Source organism: Mercurialis annua, linkage group LG3 (assembly GCF_937616625.2).
Source record: "Mercurialis annua linkage group LG3, ddMerAnnu1.2, whole genome shotgun sequence".
NCBI classification, from domain to species: Eukaryota; Viridiplantae; Streptophyta; class Magnoliopsida; order Malpighiales; family Euphorbiaceae; genus Mercurialis; species Mercurialis annua.
Window position 1 is genome coordinate 70,464,311 of NC_065572.1, and position 21,069 is coordinate 70,485,379.

The 21,069-nt window shown below is 30.7% G+C and overlaps 2 protein-coding genes across 2 annotated transcripts; one reads left to right on the top strand and one right to left on the bottom strand.

Moving 5' to 3' along the window:
* Positions 1 to 2,307: 2,307 nt before the first annotated feature.
* On the bottom strand, positions 2,308 to 4,948 carry LOC126674764 (ubiquitin-conjugating enzyme E2 27). The gene is made up of 5 exons (XM_050369270.2): positions 4,597 to 4,948; positions 4,133 to 4,181; positions 3,402 to 3,561; positions 2,867 to 2,956; positions 2,308 to 2,641 (listed from the first exon to the last, which is right to left on the bottom strand). The coding sequence occupies exons 1-5, from the start codon at positions 4,772 to 4,774 to the stop codon at positions 2,534 to 2,536; spliced, it is 585 nt and encodes a 194-aa protein (XP_050225227.1). The 5' UTR covers positions 4,775 to 4,948; the 3' UTR covers positions 2,308 to 2,533.
* Positions 4,949 to 9,831: 4,883 nt separating this feature from the next.
* On the top strand, positions 9,832 to 14,077 carry LOC126673805 (uncharacterized). The gene is made up of 6 exons (XM_050368086.2): positions 9,832 to 10,321; positions 10,783 to 12,096; positions 12,195 to 12,446; positions 12,758 to 12,838; positions 13,248 to 13,697; positions 13,869 to 14,077. The coding sequence occupies exons 2-6, from the start codon at positions 10,999 to 11,001 to the stop codon at positions 13,917 to 13,919; spliced, it is 1,932 nt and encodes a 643-aa protein (XP_050224043.1). The 5' UTR covers positions 9,832 to 10,321; positions 10,783 to 10,998; the 3' UTR covers positions 13,920 to 14,077.
* The last annotated feature ends 6,992 nt before the right edge of the window (positions 14,078 to 21,069 follow it).

Consider the following 21,069-nt stretch of genomic DNA (forward strand, 5'->3'; position numbering starts at 1 on the left):
TGGAGGAATATTTTGGTATAATTGAAAATGATATGAAGGGTAGGTTTCAAGACAAAAGAAAATGCAAGGGACATGAAAAGGAGAGTTTGATTATAGAAGAAGAAAAACAATTCAACAAGTACCACTCAATTTAATTAGTCTTGTGCTTAGTATGAAAAGTGTTGAATTTGAAGTTTTCCTCCCGCTGCCTGTCTATTAACTCTCATTTCTAATAGATGATTTTTTTTCTACAAGTGTGACCCTTTCCCCTCGTAAACTGTCCTCCCGCCGCTCTCTACTTCACTTGTACATTAATTTTAGAAGGGAGAAATAACAAAAAATACCTTTTGATATTAAAAAAATTAATACTTCTTTCGTCTCAATCTAGTTGATATGATTTTTCTTTTTAAGTCTCGCGCTAATTGAAAATTTTCATTTTGCTTTAATTCTTTTACACTTTTTAGTTACTATTTTTTTGTTAGAAAAGCTTTCTTGTAAATATGATATGAGAGTGAAAAAAAATTATACATTATTTTAAATTATGTATAAAGAGAATAGCAAATATAAAAACATATAACATACATTAAAAAAAAACAGTTAAATTAGACTCGCTCAAAATTCAATATTCAAATCATTTAGGGCCTGTTTGGTTCAGCTGTTTCTTATAGCTGGTGGCTGTTAGCTGTTGCTGATAGCTGTTAGCTGTTGGCTGATAGCTGATAGCTGATAGACCATTAATGTTTGGTGAGATTTAATTAGCTGTAGCTGTTTATATATAAAATGACCGTAAAGGGCATAATTTTTGTTTTTATATATTAAATTATGAATATATTATATCATATATTATTTAATAAAAGTATTAATAATTATTTTTTTATAAGAAGCAATATTTAGTTTAAACTTATTTAGATATTTTTTTTTATAAATCTGTAATAAATTTTTCAAAAAGTTATTAAATTATATTTATTTTAATATAAATAAAATAATTTTATATACTTTATAAATGATTAGAGTATTTAAAAATAATTTAAATAATTTTATATATAAAAAAAGGATATATTCTAGTAAGGGTAATTTTGTCTAAATAATGAAACAGCTATCAGTTGTTGGCAAAAAGCTCCAAAATGGAGCTTTTCAAACAGCAGCTGTTGGAGGTTCAAAAAGCTCCAAAAAGCTCTGAAAAATTTCTCACCAAACACTTTGGTGGAGCTTTTTGAAAAGCAAAAGCCAAAAGCTCCACCAAAAAGCTGAACCAAACACCCCCTTATATATTCTTCTCCAAAATTGAAATATATGCTATGTAAATCTTTTTTAAGGATATATGTTGTACAAGTTAAAACAAATTGTTGATCTTGATTGCAGATTTTATCTTATTTTTTCAATATTTGTCCTTGAACTTGAGATTTAATATCAAATAACCATCAATTAAGGATAAAATCTCTCTATTTTTATATCAATTAAGGTTAAAATGAAGTCATTTTGATCTGAGAACTTATTCATACTGTGTAATTTTATTTGTAGTCAATCTAAAAGTAGAGAATTAAATAAGTAAAAGTGAATTATATTTAATCCTCAATCACAAGTTAAGGGACCAGAAGCCCCTTACTCCTTTCCTATTGCCAGGCACCGTGAAGTTACTAAAAAATTAATATCCGCAAGTCATCATGCTTCAAACTGCGTTTCTTTCTTCCCGTTGCTGGTGATAACTTGTCCTTTTCTTTTGGGATTCAATCCCAAATAATTGAGTGGCGTCTAATCAACTTTTCAATGATTTTTATGAGTAAGATTGCAATTCCGGTCCTCATGTAAAAGAGCCACAAATTCACATATCAAAGGACAATCAGAAACTAATAATAATTGGAGTGCGATTGAACCACATGTCATTTCTTTAGTGGTCATTGTGGATAGGAGAAGCTTCAAGGTCCTTGTCTTCTCTCTATTCTTAATAACTAAACTCAGACTCCTCTCTATATCACGAAGAATGGGTTGCTGCGAGGACTCCGACGGAATCTTGGTGCCGTTGGCGGTGGCCATGTTCTTGGCAGTGATTCTAGTTTTTCTCTGTAACCCCCCTCCTCCAAGAAGAGTCTCTGTTTATTATTGCTCCTAAATTGTAGTTTTATAAAGAAACCCTTCTACCATTGAATAATAGCAAAAAGAAAATGCCTTTGTTATGTATTACATCATGTACTGTGAATTTTCTTTGAATCTGATTTAACTATTGTATGGAAATTATTTGTCTGTCGTCAAATTTCAGAAGCACGTCAATAAATGTATGAAGTCACATTGCCATAGAGAGTTTTTTTAGCAAGCACTAACTGCACTACGTTAGAAAGTAGAATTTTTTCATTCAATTTTTTGAGCTACTAATAGCGCAAGCTTTAGCAACTCCATTCATATATGGTGTAAGCTGCCACCCATTAATGCGATCCCAAATTAGCGGTGATATTCAAGAGAATAATAAGGCAGCCAAAATATAGAAAAATTCAAGAGATATAGAAGGAAACCCTATTTTCATATGAACTTTTGTGTCTTCTGGTATAATCCTTTCTTCTTATCCAGAGCAAAGCTTTTCAAGCGCCAAGTTTTCATCACCGCCAACAGCTTCTAGTGTAGTCCTGACCAAAGCTTCAGGGAAGCCCATTTCGACAAGTTTCTGCACCTATACCATTCCAAAACTAAATTCTCAGGACTTCTACTCCCAACAGAAACTTCAATCCTTTAAGTAAATGGACGGCAAGGCAACAGATATAATAAAAGAATCGTTTTGTGATGCACGAAGTATGTTACTTTGAAATGGCAGCAACGATTTGCGAACATATCAGAGCAGTATGTGCCAGAGACGGACATAAACAAGAAAAGATAACAAAACTGATACTATAAATACCTTTTCCTCAATTCCGAGAGATGAGCTCTTGGCAAAATTTTCCGTCCAGTAGCGGGCTGTGCCAACAAAAGTCTGATAGTCTTTAAGATACTGCAAAATCCATAGAAACTAACTTACAGAGTGATAGACATTTACTCTAATTATGCACTTACAGACCGGGAAAAGCAAGTTAATCAGAAAAGGCGCAAGTGTTCCAAAAACAAAATAACATCAGAAAACCAATCACTGAGAATGCTCAGTTGCAACTAAAGTTGAAATAACTGAAGCTGTAACTTCCATCCAAACTGTAAGAGCTTATGACACGGGAATCTAAAAGAAACAATTAAAATTTGAAGAAACCAAGAAAAATGAAGTAGGATAGGTCCTTGGATGTCAAAATACACAATCATTCAAAATTAAAGCTGTTATAGGTAATGAGGAGAAAAAGTACAATAAAAATGGCATATAAATTTCCAGTCGGCATGGAAATCTGATAAGAGAAAAGGCACAGAAAACATGAGCAAAGAGCAGAAGTTAATAATGTTAACAAACTAACCTGTTGAGCTACTACAGCATCTTGAGGGTCATCAGGTTGAGGAGCCGAAAGCAATGCCTGGATAGAAACTAGAGCCGTCTTTAGGGTGAATGCCGGGCTCCATTGGTCTTTCAAGATGTCCAGACAAATTGCCCCACTTTGGCTACTGATATTAGGATGCCTACAGCAGGAAATTCATGATACAAAAAAAATTCCGGTGCCATTTACCTCAAACCTTAATGAAAAAAAAAAAAATAGGTGCAACCACCATTTAAAATTTAAAACCATTTCTATTTACATCAAATTATGACTAAAATCCTTGCCTGAGTTTTGAGATTAAAGCTGGAAACCACAGAACTCAATATTCAAGTAGCTTCTACATTTGAACATTCTGATCTACATGGCAATAGAAGACTCTGTGGCCAGTTTTTAAACTTTAGGCATGCATGAATATGCACATGCTTAAAATGCATTATCTTTCTCCATTAAACCTATATTTCAACAATTGCATTTTTAAAAATTCTGTTTCTCAAGTCATGCTTAACAAGTAGTACACCTGAAGTCTCGGAACATTAAAATCTTCAGCTTAGCTTAATTTTTATGAATACAAGATTGTTAGGTCAGAACTAATACGACTATATTGATACCAAGCCAAGCCTTCTAATCAAACGACCCATAATAACAGAAAATGTTGATATGCTATAAATTTTGCAAGTAAAAACAATAGCAGATTACAGTAAACTTCTTCGTACCAGACTTTTGTCACAAACTGCATTTTCGGAGGCTCAAAAGGATAGCCATCTACAGAAGAATAAGAACCAACAACAGTAAATGCATGTTAAAATCTTACCATTTCCAACCCATCTCTCAATAATTCTCATAAAACGGCACTCAGCAAGTCAGTGTTGACCTCTTTCTACAGCATAGCATTCAAAACACAAGAGATTGATAAAACCCTAAACATAAAAATGAACAACCCTATTGCAACTCTAAACTTAATAAGCTATCTGTGTGTCAAAATTATAATCCAACAACTTCAACGTCAAAAATTATAATAATAAACAACTTCAATCTCAAGAACCGTTACTTCATTTCTAAATTTCATCCAACTACCCAAAATGCAGTTTAATTAAACATTAAACCCAACAAACTTTAAAAACTTAAAAAATTTAAGACAAAACAGTAGAGGACAAAGACGAGAGTGTAAATAATTTACCAGGCAATGAGATGTCAATTTGGAAAGTTCCGCCTTCGTAAGGAGTACCAACTGGGCCGGGAATGGTGCCGGTTAAGCGAGCGATGTTATCGGATTTTGGAGTGACTTTGATTCCTGATGACTCTACGTCTCTGCTGCATTCGTGTAGCTCTTTTTGAACGCGTGCGAAGTCTACCATTTTTTCCCAATTTCAATCAATTTAGGGTTTGCACTAAACCCTAACTGATATTTAAGAGAGAAAAAAAGCAGAAGAAATGATGAAAGAAATTGAAGGAGCTAGAAATTGAAGCGTGAAAGAGAAGCGTCGGAGAGAATATAAAAGAGTTTTCTCTTTCCTACCCTTTTTGCCCCTTTTGGGCTTTCGCGAGAGAAACAAAACAGAGTGATATGGCGACGATTTTTGTTTTTTCAAATATGCCATTTTAACTTTTGTAAATTTGTTTTTTCAGTGCTTGTACTTTTATTTCTTCCTAATCAATTAAAATCATCAAGCATTATGCTATGATAATTGTTTCATAAAGGTTCATTTTGGCCCCTAATTTTGACAAAAAAACAAACTAAGGATTGATTTATAGTTTTGGAAAGAAAGCACATTGAACTTGTCATTTTGGATCGTTTTACACATTTACCTTTAAATTGTCTAACAATATTTGGCCGCATCAGCTCCAATTTCTATATAGTATTTTAATTATTTTTCGACACTTCATTTAAAGTAAAAAATGAGTCAAAGTATCAAGTTTGTGGTGTTTTTTTCTTAAAGTTATAAGTTTAGCCTTAATTGATTTTTTGTGTCAATTTCATGGAGTAAAATGAACCTTTGTTAGATGATTGTCGGACTAGAAAAAATATACTTCGTATTTATTTAATGGTTAATTAAAATCATTACCTTTATCTAAATTATAATTCTATGGCAAAATTTAAATTGTCAACTTTATTAACTATTTTAATTTTTCTAATTATACCACCATTCGAAAATCCAATAATTTATAGCTGGCATGACGATCGGAAAACGAAATGACGAGAAAAATTAAATGCCGCAAGTAACTAATTAAAATTTTTCTATCTTCAAAAGATAAGAAATATCAAGAGATTATTATTCCAAGTTATAAACATATGCATAGTTATCAATAAATTATAACCCAAATGGTATAAATGTTAAACAAGAAACTGTTAGGTCGTAAGTTCAGTTTTCCCACAAGCATTTCCAATCCCAATTATAAACAAAAACATATGCATAGTTCAAAACTTATTATGTATTCGAAAAGTGAATTGGAGGTAAAGATTTTTTCCAATTAAACGGCTGATAAATATTGTATGTAAAAATAGAAAAGTAAACAGAAATAATGATGCAATCTTATATTGTATGATTAGAATGATGAAATTTAAGGCCATTTCAAAGCAAAGCTTGAAAGGGAAATAATTTGGATAGAGAGATTAGACACGGCAGCTTCAAAAGATAACATAGTAATGGCAGTGTAGCTGAAGATACCAGCAAATGGACCAGATGTTAGGTTGTTGCTATTTCTATTATTCCATTTCCTATACCAAATTTAACACAAGTCTCTTTATTATATGATCAATTTTAAAAACATATTCATATGAAATTCATTCGCCACAATTTATAAAATTGCGTGACATATTGTCTATTATTGACTCTTGTTCTTTCAAAAAAATTGGCGATACTACAAGGTTGTTTATTATTAATTTCTTGAAAAATCAAAACTCCAGTGCAATTATATCGTTTCTCCTTTTAAGATTATAAGGCAATCAAGAGATTTGTGTTGTCCATAGGCATTTTGTTTTAGGTCAGTTCACCAGAATTTTTCCGAACTTTATCAATATCTTGGCGATATTTCAAAGTTGTTGGGTATGAATATTTTGAAAAATCAAAATTTCAATGGAGCTACATCATTTCTTCTTTTAAGGTTGTAAAATGATCTACAATCAAGAGATTTATATTGTTGGCTATGCGTCTTGTTTTAAGTTAATTTACTGGAATTTTTCTAAAATTTACATTTGTATGTGCTATTGTTTTGAGCTAATACAACAATTTTTATATTAATTTAGAAAAATGGAATCTGTAATAAACATTTCTGTTAAAAAATACATATAAATAAAATGTAGATCTATTTAAACCCACTTGCTTTGCCACCTGGCTCTTGGCTTATGTCCTCTAAATGTACAAATTGTATTCATTCTATATTGTATATGCCTACTGCAGAAGTAACGCCATATGCTTGCCATGTATAAAAAATCTTAAGGAACTTATGTATACATTTATTGAATAAAAGGTTATATTATGATCTATATTTTCATTCTTTTTTGCATATTAATTAATTTTTGATTTGGTCTTTTTTGCATATTAATTAATTTTTGATTTGGTCTTAAAGATTTTCAGACCATAATATTTTTTAAAAGATTAGACCTAATTGCTCTATACATCAAAAGTTTAAACTAAAATTATCCGTTATATATCCTTGATTTAAATGAATCAAATCAATTACTAGTATTCAATTTAAAAGTACCAATAAATAATTTTTTAAAACATTTTTAATTTTCTAATCTGCAAACTAATAAGTGATAAGTGATAAGTGAGAAATACAGTAAAAGAAAATGGTAATTTCCTACAATAAACTATTTTCCATTTTATTTATAACTTTACCTACCGGTTTTTGACTTTTTTTTTACGAAAAATTTCTTTTTTTAGATAAATGATACCTTTTCTTTTAATTTCACAAATACTTTTTTTTTTCACTTTTTAATGATTTATTCTTTTTTTTTATATATTTTTGTTTATGGTATTTTTTTAATTTTTTTAATTGTGTAACTATGGTATATTATAGTGTAGCTATTGCGTTTTTAGTGTAATTATGGTGTTTTTATAGTGTAACAATAGTGTATTTATGGTCTTTTTATAGTATAACAGTAGTATATATATAATATATTTATGGTAATTTTGTAGTGTTTATATGGTGTATACCATAAACATACTGCAAATGCACCATAAATATTGCAAATGCATCATAAATATACTAAAAAAACGGCAAAAAATATAAAAAAACATAGATATACCAAAAAACACCAGAAATACACTATAAATATATCAAATATAAACTATAACGTAAATATATTATAAAATCACTACAAATACACCATAAATCAATTTGTTCTTTATAAAATCAGTAGTAATAAATAAATTTATGAATAAGAGAAAGACAAAATACTTATATGTATAATAGAATGAAAACAACACGTTAGTTTGCAATAAAAGGAAACAAAGATTGATTTGCATCCTTATAATTTTAAAGCCAACAGAATTTATATTTATGAGTCGTTACTCCATTAACAATGATTTCGTATTTACTAATTTAATCACTCACCTACATTGTTATATATTTCATTGGAAGAAAATATGATAATATGCACACTTAGCATTTTAAAATTATTTTTATTATCTAACAAAACAATTTCATTTACTTATATTATTTCACGCTAACAATAAAAAAAATAAAATTAACTATTCAATAATATTCTATCTTTTTGGTTTTTTATTTATATTATAAATTTCTATTTTTCAGTTTTGATTTTCAGTTGTAACTATTTTAAATTTTATTTTTCATTTGAAACTGATTCATATCATAATATTTAATATATGGTCTTAATTTTTAATTATTTTAAAAATATTAAATGATTATTTAAATTACTGTCAAATATCAATGATATATTTAAATATTTTTTAAAGTGACATTTTAATATGAAAAAAGTGAGTATAATTGAAAATTAAAAAAAATATATGAAATGGACTATCTTAAAAATTTAAAATAAAAATAAAAATTATCAAAAATATGAAATATGTTTAAATTTAAAAATTAAAAAGAAATAATGATATTTTTGGAAAGGCATTAAATAACTAAGGAGGTGGATAAAATGGACAGGCAAATACAGGGTAATTGATTATGGAGGTCACTCAACTTATCCAATTTATCAAAATGATCACTGAACTAAAAAACGCTACAAAGTGATCATCGAACTTTACTTTTTATAACACAGGGAAGTCACTATCCCATTTCCGGTCAATATTATTCCATATGGCAGCTGAATTTTATTTATAGTCCACATCACAAGCCACATCACCTAAAACAAATTTAATTCACCCCTCAATTTTACACATAATTTTAAAATAAAAATTATAGTTTTGTTTACATTTTCACCATCTTCTACCCAACATCTACCCATCTCCTTCCACCTCCACCAGCCCCCACCACCCTTACCTTACAACCACCATCCACTTTCGATGCACAAACGATTGTAGACATCATCAGACTCTAACACATGAACAGTAGATTATAAAAATACATAAACAAACATTAAAACATAAGAAAAGCATACCTGAACAGTAGTCCAAACAGCAAGAACAAGAGGGACCCAATTTGAAAGAGCAAAAAAACCCATCTCTACACACTAAAAATCCAAAACTAAAGGAAACAAAAAGGGCAAAACTTCGTTTCTCTGCATACAAATTATTCAAAAACTCAACAGCTTCTTCGACGCTAAAACTAACTCCCCCTCCTCTTCTTCCTCTTATTTCTCCACCCATTTTTCACAACACAACAATACCCACATCAAAATTTAAAATCTTTACTCATTTATATGCACAAAGAATCAATCTTTTTCCTTACCATGATCATAAACAATTTGATGGCTGCTAATCCATAGATCTGATTTCACGTCATATGATTCAACACCATTCTCTGCTTCATTATTACGAGCTAATTCGCCAGCCTCGGTAAAAAAATTCTTTTGCAGTAATGAAACGGTGTAATTAGAATGATAAGAAATTGGAGATTTAAGTGTAAGGGTATCAATTTCAGCACCCAAAAATTCAACAGTTCAAGCTTCAAATCCTGGTGGTTGGAGATGGGTAGAAGATGGGTAGAAGATGGTTAAAATGTAAACAAAACTATTAATTTTTATTTTGAAAAGTATGTGCAAAGTTGAGGGGGTGAATTAAGCTTTTTTCATATGATGTGGCTTGCTATGTGGGCTATAAAAAAATTTCCGACTGCCACATGTAATAAAATTGACCGGAAATGGAAAGTGACTTCCTTGTGTTACAAAACTCAAAGTTTGATGATCAGTTTGTAGCGTTTTTTAGTTCAGCGATCATTTTGATAAATTGGGTAAGTTGAGTGACCTCCAGAATCAATTACCCGGCAAATACACATACAAAATAGAAACAAAAGAGAGCCGCAAGCTAATCAAAACACAGAGAAGCAGAATCCTCAGTTTTTCTTTTCTTTTTTTAATTTCTCACGATAATGCAATTTGTGTTGTGTGGTTTTCAAAATAAAATTTACTCATATTTTATCTTCTAAAATAAAATAAAACAAGTTAAACAAAATTTCTGACAGCCAACAAATTTGTGCCTATTGCTTAAAAAGCTTTTAGCTATTTGAGAGAAAAAGTTGTTTTCTTGTTAAATTCTCTTTTGTAATTTTAAAAAGAAAAATAGATTTTTTATATATGGAAACGCCATCAACCGCTAGTAAGAGAAAACAACAGACTCCAAAGAGAAGGAAGAAGAAGAGGATTCAATAAATAATTAAAATTTTCTTAAGTTAACTTGTGGGTTAAATTGACTTTATAGAAATTTTTTTATCTGGGTTTGATCGGTTGATGGATTTTAAGCAGGCCAGATTGAGCACCGGTTAATTTATAATTTATGGTGCGTTTTGTGATTAATTTTTTGGTTGGTTGGTTATGTTTGTTTGATTTTATTATTAGAATTTTGCTTTGATACCCAGAAAATTACAACATGGGTCTTAATTGAGTGTTCATTTTAAATATTGAACTGAAAATGAATACTCAATTAAGTTCAGGATTTAGTTTTATCTGGTTAATGATAATAATGTTATAAAAATTCGCATGTATCTCAGTTTTAGGCACCTGATCTTGCATTTTAGTTTAAAACTATTAACTTGATTTATTTTTTCTGTGGATCATTTGGTTGTCATTAGCAGTCTAAGATCAATGATGTGTACAAAATTTCTATAACTTAATAAACAAATTTCTCTTATCTAACTGATTTCTGCAGTTTTAGTTACAAATCATGTGGTGATGTACATTTGATGTTTCTGTATGCATCATTGATCTTAAGTGCTAATATTTATGTGTACATTTTTCCAGGATTGTAAATTGTTTTCGATATGTTCGTCTGTGTATCTGGTCTGCTGGAGTTTGTTTGTGATTTCTGATGGAAGAAATGAACTTAAAAAGAGTTGAACTTGGTTGATGGATTTTAAGTGTCCTATGCTAGTGAACTTTTCGAGTTTATCATTAGATTTCGAGCATCAAGTGATAGAATTAGATTTCGAGCAGGGTCTATAAGACTGGTAGATAAGGATGGGCTTGCCTCAAGTATCCTCCAGCAGCATTGCTGAGGAAATGGCAGTATCTTTGACCACATTGGCAGCAAACCCACCCCGGATTGTTGGTCTAAGCAATCGCGATTTGAGTGGGATGCAGATAGGAAATGCTAGCAATAGAATTCAGAGGGATTTACCATGCTTTTCGTTTGGAGATGTCCAAAAGAAAACCATTACAGAGCAAAAGAATGGTTGGTATACTCATGTAGTTGGACAAAATATTAAAAAACCTATTCCTAGGATTGTAGGTTTCGAATCAAGGGGATCCATAGTTAGTAGCAGTTCTGATTCAGTTGAGCCCAGTGGATCACTGGTCAGGAAGCGGTTATCGTCTCCTTTGAATGGAATGCTTCTTTCAGATAAATTTTGTGGTGATTTGTTAGACATTGGTGACAATGCTTATAAGAGTAACTTGTGGAGTGGCAAAGACGATCGTAAAGTTTATGTGTCACAACAAGAGCATAAGAAAGCTCATATTGGCAGTTCAAATTACATCAATTCTTCAAAGTCATGTCTAGAATTGAAGAATGTGCAGGATGATAATCGTCAAACAAACTGTATTTTTCCCTCTGATGGTCCTGCATTGGACAACAAAGAGTTGAAGCCTCTTGGTCAGTTTTTGTCACCGAGTGGACAAAATCATTCTGGAGAAACAATGAAGTTACGGTCCCAAACTGGGGCTATTTCTATACCTGCGAACAAGGTTGAGTCATCCCTCAAGTCATTGTCTCCCCTTGGTCCAAAACTTCCTGAGAGAATAAAATCCGCAGGATTATCCTGCAGTGCGACAAAAGATTTAATTGGCGAATACTTGACCTTAAAGGACATAGAACAGTCTCTAGATGGAACTTTCCCTGGCATTTTATCCTCCCAAAAGGATGAGAACTCGAGGATGTTGCATGAATCGTTGCAAGAGTATGATATTTCGCAAAAAGAATTTGAAGATTCACACCCTACTACTCCACGGGTCAAAGTGAGTAAAACTCTCAGTGGATTGCCTGTTAGAAGGTCCTTGGTTGGTTCATTTGAGGAGTCCCTTTTATCCGGTAGGCTACTATATGGTAAAGTTAGTCAGGTTAGCACTTGTATCTTATGCAAGAAGATGCTTTTCATATATTCAATTCACTAAGTCAGATTACTGAACTTCTATATCCTTTGCATATTATATAATAGAGAATTGACGGGTTCCTTGCCGTTGTTAATATCACCGGAGGGGATTTCTCACCACAAACCAAGAAGCTTCCATTTGGGGTAACAAGTGTGGATGGAGATAACTATTTGCTATACTATTCATCCATAGAGCTCGCGGGGCATTCACTGTCAAACAAATGTAATGGTACAAAAATGAGGAGGAGTCTAAGCATTGATGATTCACCTGCAGAAGCAAGCAGGTTACGAATTCCTATGAAAGGGCGAATACAATTGGTAAATTATTCTCATTTTATTTAGATTAAATCCATCATTACAAACATATGGGAGAAATAAAATGAGGAGCGTAATGGAAAGTATAATTCTAATTTATGTAACTGAAAGTTACGCAAGATCACTTGGATTTCATTTCTCGAGAGTTGAGACTATCTTAACGAAGATATTTGTGATAACTTCGGTATGTTATGTTTTGAGGTCAACTTTAGCATGTAGATGACTAGCGAGCGGTTGTTTTAAAACAATGTTGATAAATTTCGATGGTGCTTTAGTTTTAGAGGCTCACTGACAGGGTGAGTTATGTTTTGCAGGTTCTTAGTAATCCAGAAAAGACACCTATCCACACTTTCTTTTGCTGCTACGATCTAAGTGACATGCCAGCCGGTACTAAGGTAAGTTGAGATAATAGTGACATGTTATGCTCGATTGTCGGTGATACTGGGTTTTATTGTTAGATTTTTTCATGATTTGGACTAGGTTCTGCACCTATAACTATTAGTGCTGACACAGTGATTCTTAGTATTTGGAATGGCATGTATAGAATGGGAAGACAAGAATTGGAGACCTGACTGAGTGAACCTCTAATTTGTTTAGTTTGCACTTTCAATTGTTTAGCATGGTTTTGGTTCATAAGAAATCATAATTCGTCTTCTGATGATAACTGTTGAAAGCATAGCTTACAAAAAGTTTCTTCAATTTGAATATGCACATAAAATCTTTTTGTAACTAAAATGTGTTGGTATTCCAATACTAACTCGTGTTCCCTGTTTTGTGTACCTGTTCCCGTGTATTTTTTAATAGACATTCATGCGCCAAAAGATCACATTATCCTCATCTGGACTGAACGGGCTGAGTAGAGATTCTGACACGAAAAATGACGCAAAGCAATCTTTAACTCTGGATAGTAGTCATTCTTTATCTCTGAATCACAATAGTAAATGTATAAATACTGGCATGGAAGACAACGGCCCTCCAAATTCTTCCAGTGTACCTGCGGTTAAATCTGTACATAGTCCTCCAAAGACCAATGGAAGTACTGCTGGGACCGGTGTTCTCCGATATGCACTTCATCTCCGTTTCTTGTGCCCGGCTCCCAAGAAATGTACAAGGTCTGTTAGGAGATGCAAATCCGACCCTTCATCCGCACCAGAAGGAATCAAAATGGACGCACAAGGGTTTCGCCGCTTTTACCTGTACAGCAATATGAAGGTGGTGTTCCCACAGCGGCATTCAGATTCCGATGAGGGCAAGGTAACTTTTCCATACTCTTATTAACGTATGCGGTTTGAAGGAATGCATGTTTTAATTTTCTTATCATGTTACAGTTTCAATTTAATGATCATCAATGTAATTAAGTGCAGTAAAATGTCGTTTACTGATTCACCTGCTGTTGATATTGAGTCATTTTTCTTGACATTGCAGTTACATGTAGAATATGATTATCCATCAGATCCAAAGTACTTCGACATTTAAAAAGCTTAGTAGATTATGATCTCCAAAGTTGGTTATACAACTCCTGTACAAATTATGTACATTACATGCAATTTACAGTCATTCTCAACAATTGTATTTGTAGTTTGTGAATATTCTTTATTCTAATAAATTGTAATTATTTCATTTGATGATCATAATGGCTTCTGCTGTCATTTGGCCTTTCATTATTCTGACCATTGATAATTTAGCTCTTGTTTTTGGCACACCAAAACTCCATCAACCCTTTGAGTAGGGGTGTTCAATATATGGTTAAAATCAAATTGACTGACGTGAGTCAAGTCAAATATACCGAACTGAAATTCCGAACATAATATAGTTTGATTTCGACTGAGTTTGGAAAATTTGGTTTAATTGAATCGACCGAAAAATATTGTATGTATAGAATGTTGAATATACACCATATCCCTTATCGTCACACTTATAGATTATAGTATTATTATTTTTCTGTTATAATTTTAAACAAATATCAAAGAGAAGTAGCAATAAAGGGGAATTTTGCTGTACTTGGAACTGAAAAATATATTATGTAACTGATCAATTATGATAGAATTGAAAATTTTAAATTTTTTCATATAACTATTATTTTCTAATTCTGTTAATTTTTTTACAATGTGTCCCGTGACTTGATAGTCCATATGATGACATGCCAACGATGTAATTTTTAAAAAAGATAAATGGATTTAATATAAATTTTGAAACCGACCAAAACAAACGTGTCGCTGAAGTTTGGAGTTTTTTGCATTACCTTTTGAACAATCAATTTATAGATTAATCTTTACAACTTGAATGATAATTTTCTAGACTTGTTATAGAATTGTGATTTTCTTATTATAATTTCTATATTTGTAATTATTTACCCGCTAATGCTAGATTTAGTTTTCGATCTAATTTTACGGAATTTTATGTTAAGTGACACATTATATTATTAAGTAGCCATATTTCTGTGTTCAAACTTCAAACCTAAATTGACAATCGTGGTCGCCTGTTTATGATTTTTTTTCTTTTTTCTCTTTTTTCACCGTAAACCTCACCCTAAAACCCTAATCTTACACTAAATAAATAATGTTCTTACCATGTACTACTAGTTATTGCAATTATTTTTGCTTTTTCTTTCATCTATCCTATATAGGGTTTATCTTCTTCTTCAAATAGGAAGCTATGCAATACTTCATATTCAAATATTTCACGCTCTTTGAGATCATTCGATACTTCGTTTAGAAATCGACTAAAACATGTGTCGTTGAAAATTTAAATTTTCTTGCCTTTTCTTTTGAAAGACCAGTTTACAGATAAATTTTTGAAGCTTGAATGACAGTTTCCTAGATTTATTATAGATTTGGAATAATTTTCTTATTGTAATTTTTATTTTTAGAAAAAGGGTCTTTTATACCCCTAAGATTTGATTCTATGATCAAGTAAAACTCTCAACATCCGGCAAGGTTTAATATATGCCTCAAATGTCTTAAAAATGAATAATCATGCCCCCGACTTTGATGCATAAATGAGATGTTGGGGACCTAGTTGTCTAAACCGGAGGTTTGATCGTTCATTTTTCAATACATTGAAAACATATTTGAACCTTTCTTGACGTTGAATGCTTGCATGATCATGCAGTCAAACTTTATGGGCATGAATGTTTCCTTTTTCTTTACTTTTTGATATAGTTTTGTGAAGTTTTATGTTAGGTAACACATTATATTGTCTAGTACGTCCCTAATTTCCAGCAACATCTAATCCAATGATTGTGGTTAGAATTGAGATTTCTATAGTCGATTTTTCATCAATGAATTAGAACGTATCTTTGGCAAAGAAAAAATGGCAATCCAATTTCTATTGACATAATTATAAAATTATATTATTGATGGATGAACTTTTCTAATTATGTTATTTTGATATCTGAAATTTTATTGTTCTTGTACTATTGTTTTAACTTTTTTGCAATATATCAAATAAATATTTTAGCCGTTTTCGGTCATTAGTATCCTAAAAGATAAATAAATTCTATTGTTGGTTCAATTTATACATCATATTAGTATATAAAATGATGATTATATGTCTAGTTATAAATTGTAGATGTGAAATTAAAATGATAATTCATTAGATTTAAAATTAGTTTATGGCCTTACCAGTAATACAATGATTAAAAAATGACTAAAAGACATACATTTTTTTAAAAATTAGAAATGATAAAATTGCATATTATAAAAAATTCAAACACTACTAATCTAGATGAAATCATGCTTCTAGATACCTTGAACAGAGGAGTTAATCCCATACATTAAATGAAAATAATTAAGACAATAGAAAAGCTGAAAAATTCCCTGGTTAAAGAGTGTGTTAGTGGTAATTACGGTTGGTAATTAGTCTCTGTTTTTACCATTTACACCAGAGTTTGGTGCTTGGAAGTATTGTAGCTTCGTAAGCTAATACATCTTATTTGCGCTAATTTATAAATGTTTTTAGTCTAAACATTGCATGAAACGAAATTATCTCAGAACTTCTGTTTTGAGTGTCTAAATTCTAAAAATGGAATGCGGTTAAGTTGGGTAATTAAGAGCACCATGTTATCATCTTCATTACATTTTGTCACCTAATATCTTCCATTCTTCTTTATTTTGGAAATCTATACTATCTACTACTTTTCTCTTAGATTATTAGAATTAGTAATCAAAACAAATTAATTAAGATCAATAGCATGTTACAATTTCAATATGATGTTTTAATTTTTAGAATTTAAAATACGGATTTTCATTATTGTTTTACATTTCGAATTATCAATCATCTGAATAGCGATATCAATTTTAGTCTTTCTTACTTCAGTTTTATCTTCATTCCTTCTCGGGTGAGGTTTTATACTAGTGAATACAGTATTGTCTGAAATTTTCCATTCTATTTTTCAATAATCATATCTAGGTGAACATGGCATGGACGATTGGTTTGTAGCACAAATCAATCATTTTCTACATACATTCAACTTAGAAGGACATCTTGATTTTAATACTATATATAAATTGTTAGATTCCATCTTAAAATCACAATTGGTGCTAACTAGAAATGTCCAACCTATATTGAAACACATGTACATTTACACACAAACAATGTAGGGTATTCTCACTTCAACACTCCTCCTCACACATAGCGTGTCTGACCGAATAACCAATCGCCCCTCACGCATCTCATGTGGTCGGGCCAAATTCCAATGTGAATGAACAAGACTCTGATACCATGTTAAATTCTATCTTAAACAAAAAATGATGTAAAACTATCATTAAGTATAAAGGTGCGATAATAACTCTTTGATTATGATTTTTCATCATCAAAATTGGGATTACTATTAACTAGCAAATTGCAAAATTCGATGGTACTAACATAGACGTCAAAATACAGCTTACTATGCCTTTTGTTTATAGATTCTCGCATTTCACATCGACACAGATTGATCAAATTTTCAATCAGTTATTTGAATTGAAAAGATTATTAAAATCTGCAATGAATTTATAAAATATGCTACAGTTGTGATTTTATTTAAATTGAAACCTATTGAATTATTACTGTACTTTGGTATTGAAAATAACATAGAGAGTAGCTCCACAAGAAAAGAAGGTGAATATGTATATAATTAGGCAAAAGAAAGTGAGTGATAAGTCAATCCGATGATATTGTAAGTATCTCTAAATTGATAGTGTGATAAATTGGAGACATTTGTTTGTTATTATGGTGTACTTTGAAACATCATCAAGTCAAGACCCTAATTTATTCCAATTTGTTAGGTTGCTGTGAATTTCACAACTATAATTACACAGCTCAACTCGATCGTAACCTGTACACAAAGTCTTCAAATTAAATACAAAATGTCACAGATGGATCCTTTTGTGTAGGGACCTTCCAATCTAAAAAACAAAGTAGCAGAAATTGCATATAATTTCTATCATTTTTGGGTAATTTTATCTTTATTGATTGTAGAGGATATGAGTTGGTACTGATTCAGCCTTGATAGTTAATATTGTTGAAATTTTCAATCTATAACTAGTTTTTAAGGTTATAATTTGACATTGAATTATAAGACTTAAGTGATATTTTTTCCTCTCAATTTGCAAGCGATGGTCAATTAATATAAATTTTAAATTTATGATCAATTTAGTCTAATATTTTTTTTTATCAATTTAGCCAATTTTTACACCTGATTAGGTCTGTGTCGTGCAGCTCACATCCGATGATAATTATTATGCTAAAATGGGGAAAATTGATAGAAAAAATCAAATTTATGACTAAATTGACCATATAATTAATATATATGCTAACTTATAATCTCTTACAAATTAAGAGGGCAAATTTACCAATTAAACTCAACAAAACTATGTGACAGTTGGATATTTATGTACACCCAAAATTTTAATATTACGCTTTAGACAATTTTACTGTTGTGAAACATTACGCAAACAACAAAACAGATAAATAACAAAAAAAATACAAGATTTACGTATTTCAGTAACTGTTTATGTCTACTGACAAAAAATCAAAATAATATTAAGTATAAGTACAACTATCATTATCTTACACACTCGCAAATCCTAAAAGTCATATAACATATATTTAATTGTTCCGCTTTGTTGTGGGCCGCGCCACGACCGTATTGGCGCCCGTGGTGCGTCCACGGCTGTGATCGTGGCTGTGGTGGCTTCAAAGTATTGTGTTCAATTCAATGAGGCCCTAAAAAAGTTTGAGAATCTAGTTAATCCAAAAAAAATTTGAGTACCTAATTGATCTAAAAAAAAAACTTCAATTAAACTAGGTAAAATATATCACCTCACAACTACTTTTAAGAGGTCTCTAAGGAGGCAGAAGAAGACGATATCCTCGTCTCCGGCTTAGATCCAACTAATTATATTTATTTATGATAATCACATAAACTGGTAACAAGAAAGAAGAAAAAAGAGCCAAGATATTGCTAATCAGTCGAGAGAAAGAAAAGATATCAACGTATGCAAAGTAGCATATACATCACATAAGTTAGAGTTGGGATGCACATGAGATGTTAGACAAAAACTGCTATATTATCTAACAATTTTATATTAATATGTCATTTTTATTTTAAATTAGTATTATTTGATTCATGTGTTATCCACAATTTCTCGAGATACTGAAAAGGAGAATATTTACAAAGATATCGAGAAAAGATACACCATAAAATATTAAAACATACAAAAAATACAAAAAATAACAAATTAAACATTAAAAATACATTTAAAACACTGAAAATAGACCAAAAAATATTTAAAATGCACTTAAAAATACTTAAAGTACGCTCATTCATAAAAACTGATAAAAAATCAACACTCCACTAGTCAATAGTGTACATAGCAAGTGTTGACCGCACTGTTGATCACCGTTGACCGCCGCCGGCCGCAATTTTTTCCGGTTATATTCCGGCGACCAATCATCGGACAATAACATTGTTTTTTTTTTGTTTTTTCAACATCCAATACTTTTTTAAATACGTTTTAAAAGATAAAAACATGGTGTTTTTTTTAAATGTGTATAATTTAAATAAAAATAAAAATTAATTCATTATGTACAATTATGTCCAGTATAATATTTTTTTAATCTATAATCAAAATAAATAAATAAATTTATTAATTATGCGTTATTTTATCACATGATTACAAAACTATTAGTAGAATATGATACGCAAACTCTGAAAAAATGTCCAACAAAATCGAATTTGATCCAATAATAAATGGCGTGTCAACCTTCTTCTTACTTGTCTTTCTTGGCATTTCCAACATCATTCAAACAACTTTCTTTCATAGCCAAAACTCTCTAACTTTATTTTTGGAAATTAAATTAATTGTTATATCAATTTCGTAATTTTAACTCTACAAAGATGCAATGGTTTTGCTATGTTTTTGTGCAATGAATTTAATTTACGCCTTTTAAGCTCTAAATATTGCACGTGCTCCATTTTTCAGTTCTTGTCCTTGTGGTGGTAGCTAAATAAAAGACGATTTATGTGTAGCACTATTTCTGATAATGTGCTATAGATTGATTAATTACTAAACTACTGTCTCTCGTTTACTGTTTGAATTAGCTTATTTTGATAAAAATAAAATTATTAAGAAATCTGAATACAATTATAATGCATTGGATACATTAAAAATGAATGGAAGTGTAAATCCATTGAAATCTTATTAGAAGTTTAAAAAATAATACACCCTTCGTTTTTTTAGTTGTCACTTTAAACTTATATATTTATCCATTGATAGTTATCACTATAGAATTTCTAGACTAATAATCACTCATGCCTCTGATTTTTAGGAGTCCAATCACAAAAGCCACTGATGTTAAAAACGATCACAAAACCCATCATCTTTGTGGCGGCGGTTACAAAATCCAATGAGACAAAAAAAAATCGGTTATTTTTGTAAACAGGGTGACGTGGCAGCGATTTTTAAATGTCAAACCTAACAAATTTTGACCACATTCAGGTGTCAGGTGCCACCTCACCAAAAACACAAAAAAATATAAAATACCCCAACAATTCAATTAAAAGAAATTAATTGAATGAAGAACATATCAATTAAAAGTTAATTTAATTGAATTTTTGGGGTATTATAGGTTTTTTTTGTGTTTTTGGTGAGGTGTCACCTGACACCTGACATGGACTGACATGGGGTCAGAATTTGTTGGGTCTAACATTTGAAAATCGTTGCCACGTCACCCTTTTTTTCTCACAAAAATCGCCGATTTTTTTGGTCTCGTGGGTTTTTGTGAGCGCCTGCCACAAAGATAATGGAATTCTGTACTAATCATTTTTGTGATCGGACCCTTAACAGTCAGGGACCATGAATGATTATTAGCCGGATTTCTATGTGATTTTTATAATAATTTTTCAAATTTAATATTTTTATTAAATGACTTTATTAAATGTTAGTTCAATTTTTAAAGTTAAATCATTCAACAGTGTAATTAAGTTTTTTATTTTCAAAATTAAATTTTTAATAGTGGAGTTTATAAATAAAATTAAATTAATTTTTATATTTGTAATTTAAGTAAAAGAACCACTTTTTTAATTCTAGCAATCTATTCAAAAGTGATAATTAAAAAAATAGAGGGAGTAATAATTTAGATG

Excerpts from the sequence above, each read along its gene's own strand:
- LOC126673805 (XM_050368086.2), top strand. The coding sequence starts at position 10,999 with ATGGGCTTGCCTCAAGTATCCTCCAGCAGCATTGCTGAGGAAATGGCA. Across the intron at positions 12,097-12,194 it reads TATATGGTAAAGTTAGTCAG|AGAATTGACGGGTTCCTTGC; the intron begins GTTAGCACTTGT and ends ATTATATAATAG. Across the intron at positions 12,839-13,247 it reads ACATGCCAGCCGGTACTAAG|ACATTCATGCGCCAAAAGAT; the intron begins GTAAGTTGAGAT and ends ATTTTTTAATAG.
- LOC126674764 (XM_050369270.2), bottom strand. The coding sequence starts at position 4,774 with ATGGTAGACTTCGCACGCGTTCAAAAAGAGCTACACGAATGCAGCAGA. Across the intron at positions 4,182-4,596 it reads AATTGACATCTCATTGCCTG|ATGGCTATCCTTTTGAGCCT; the intron begins GTAAATTATTTA and ends ATTCTTCTGTAG. Across the intron at positions 2,957-3,401 it reads ATGCTGTAGTAGCTCAACAG|TATCTTAAAGACTATCAGAC; the intron begins GTTAGTTTGTTA and ends TGGATTTTGCAG.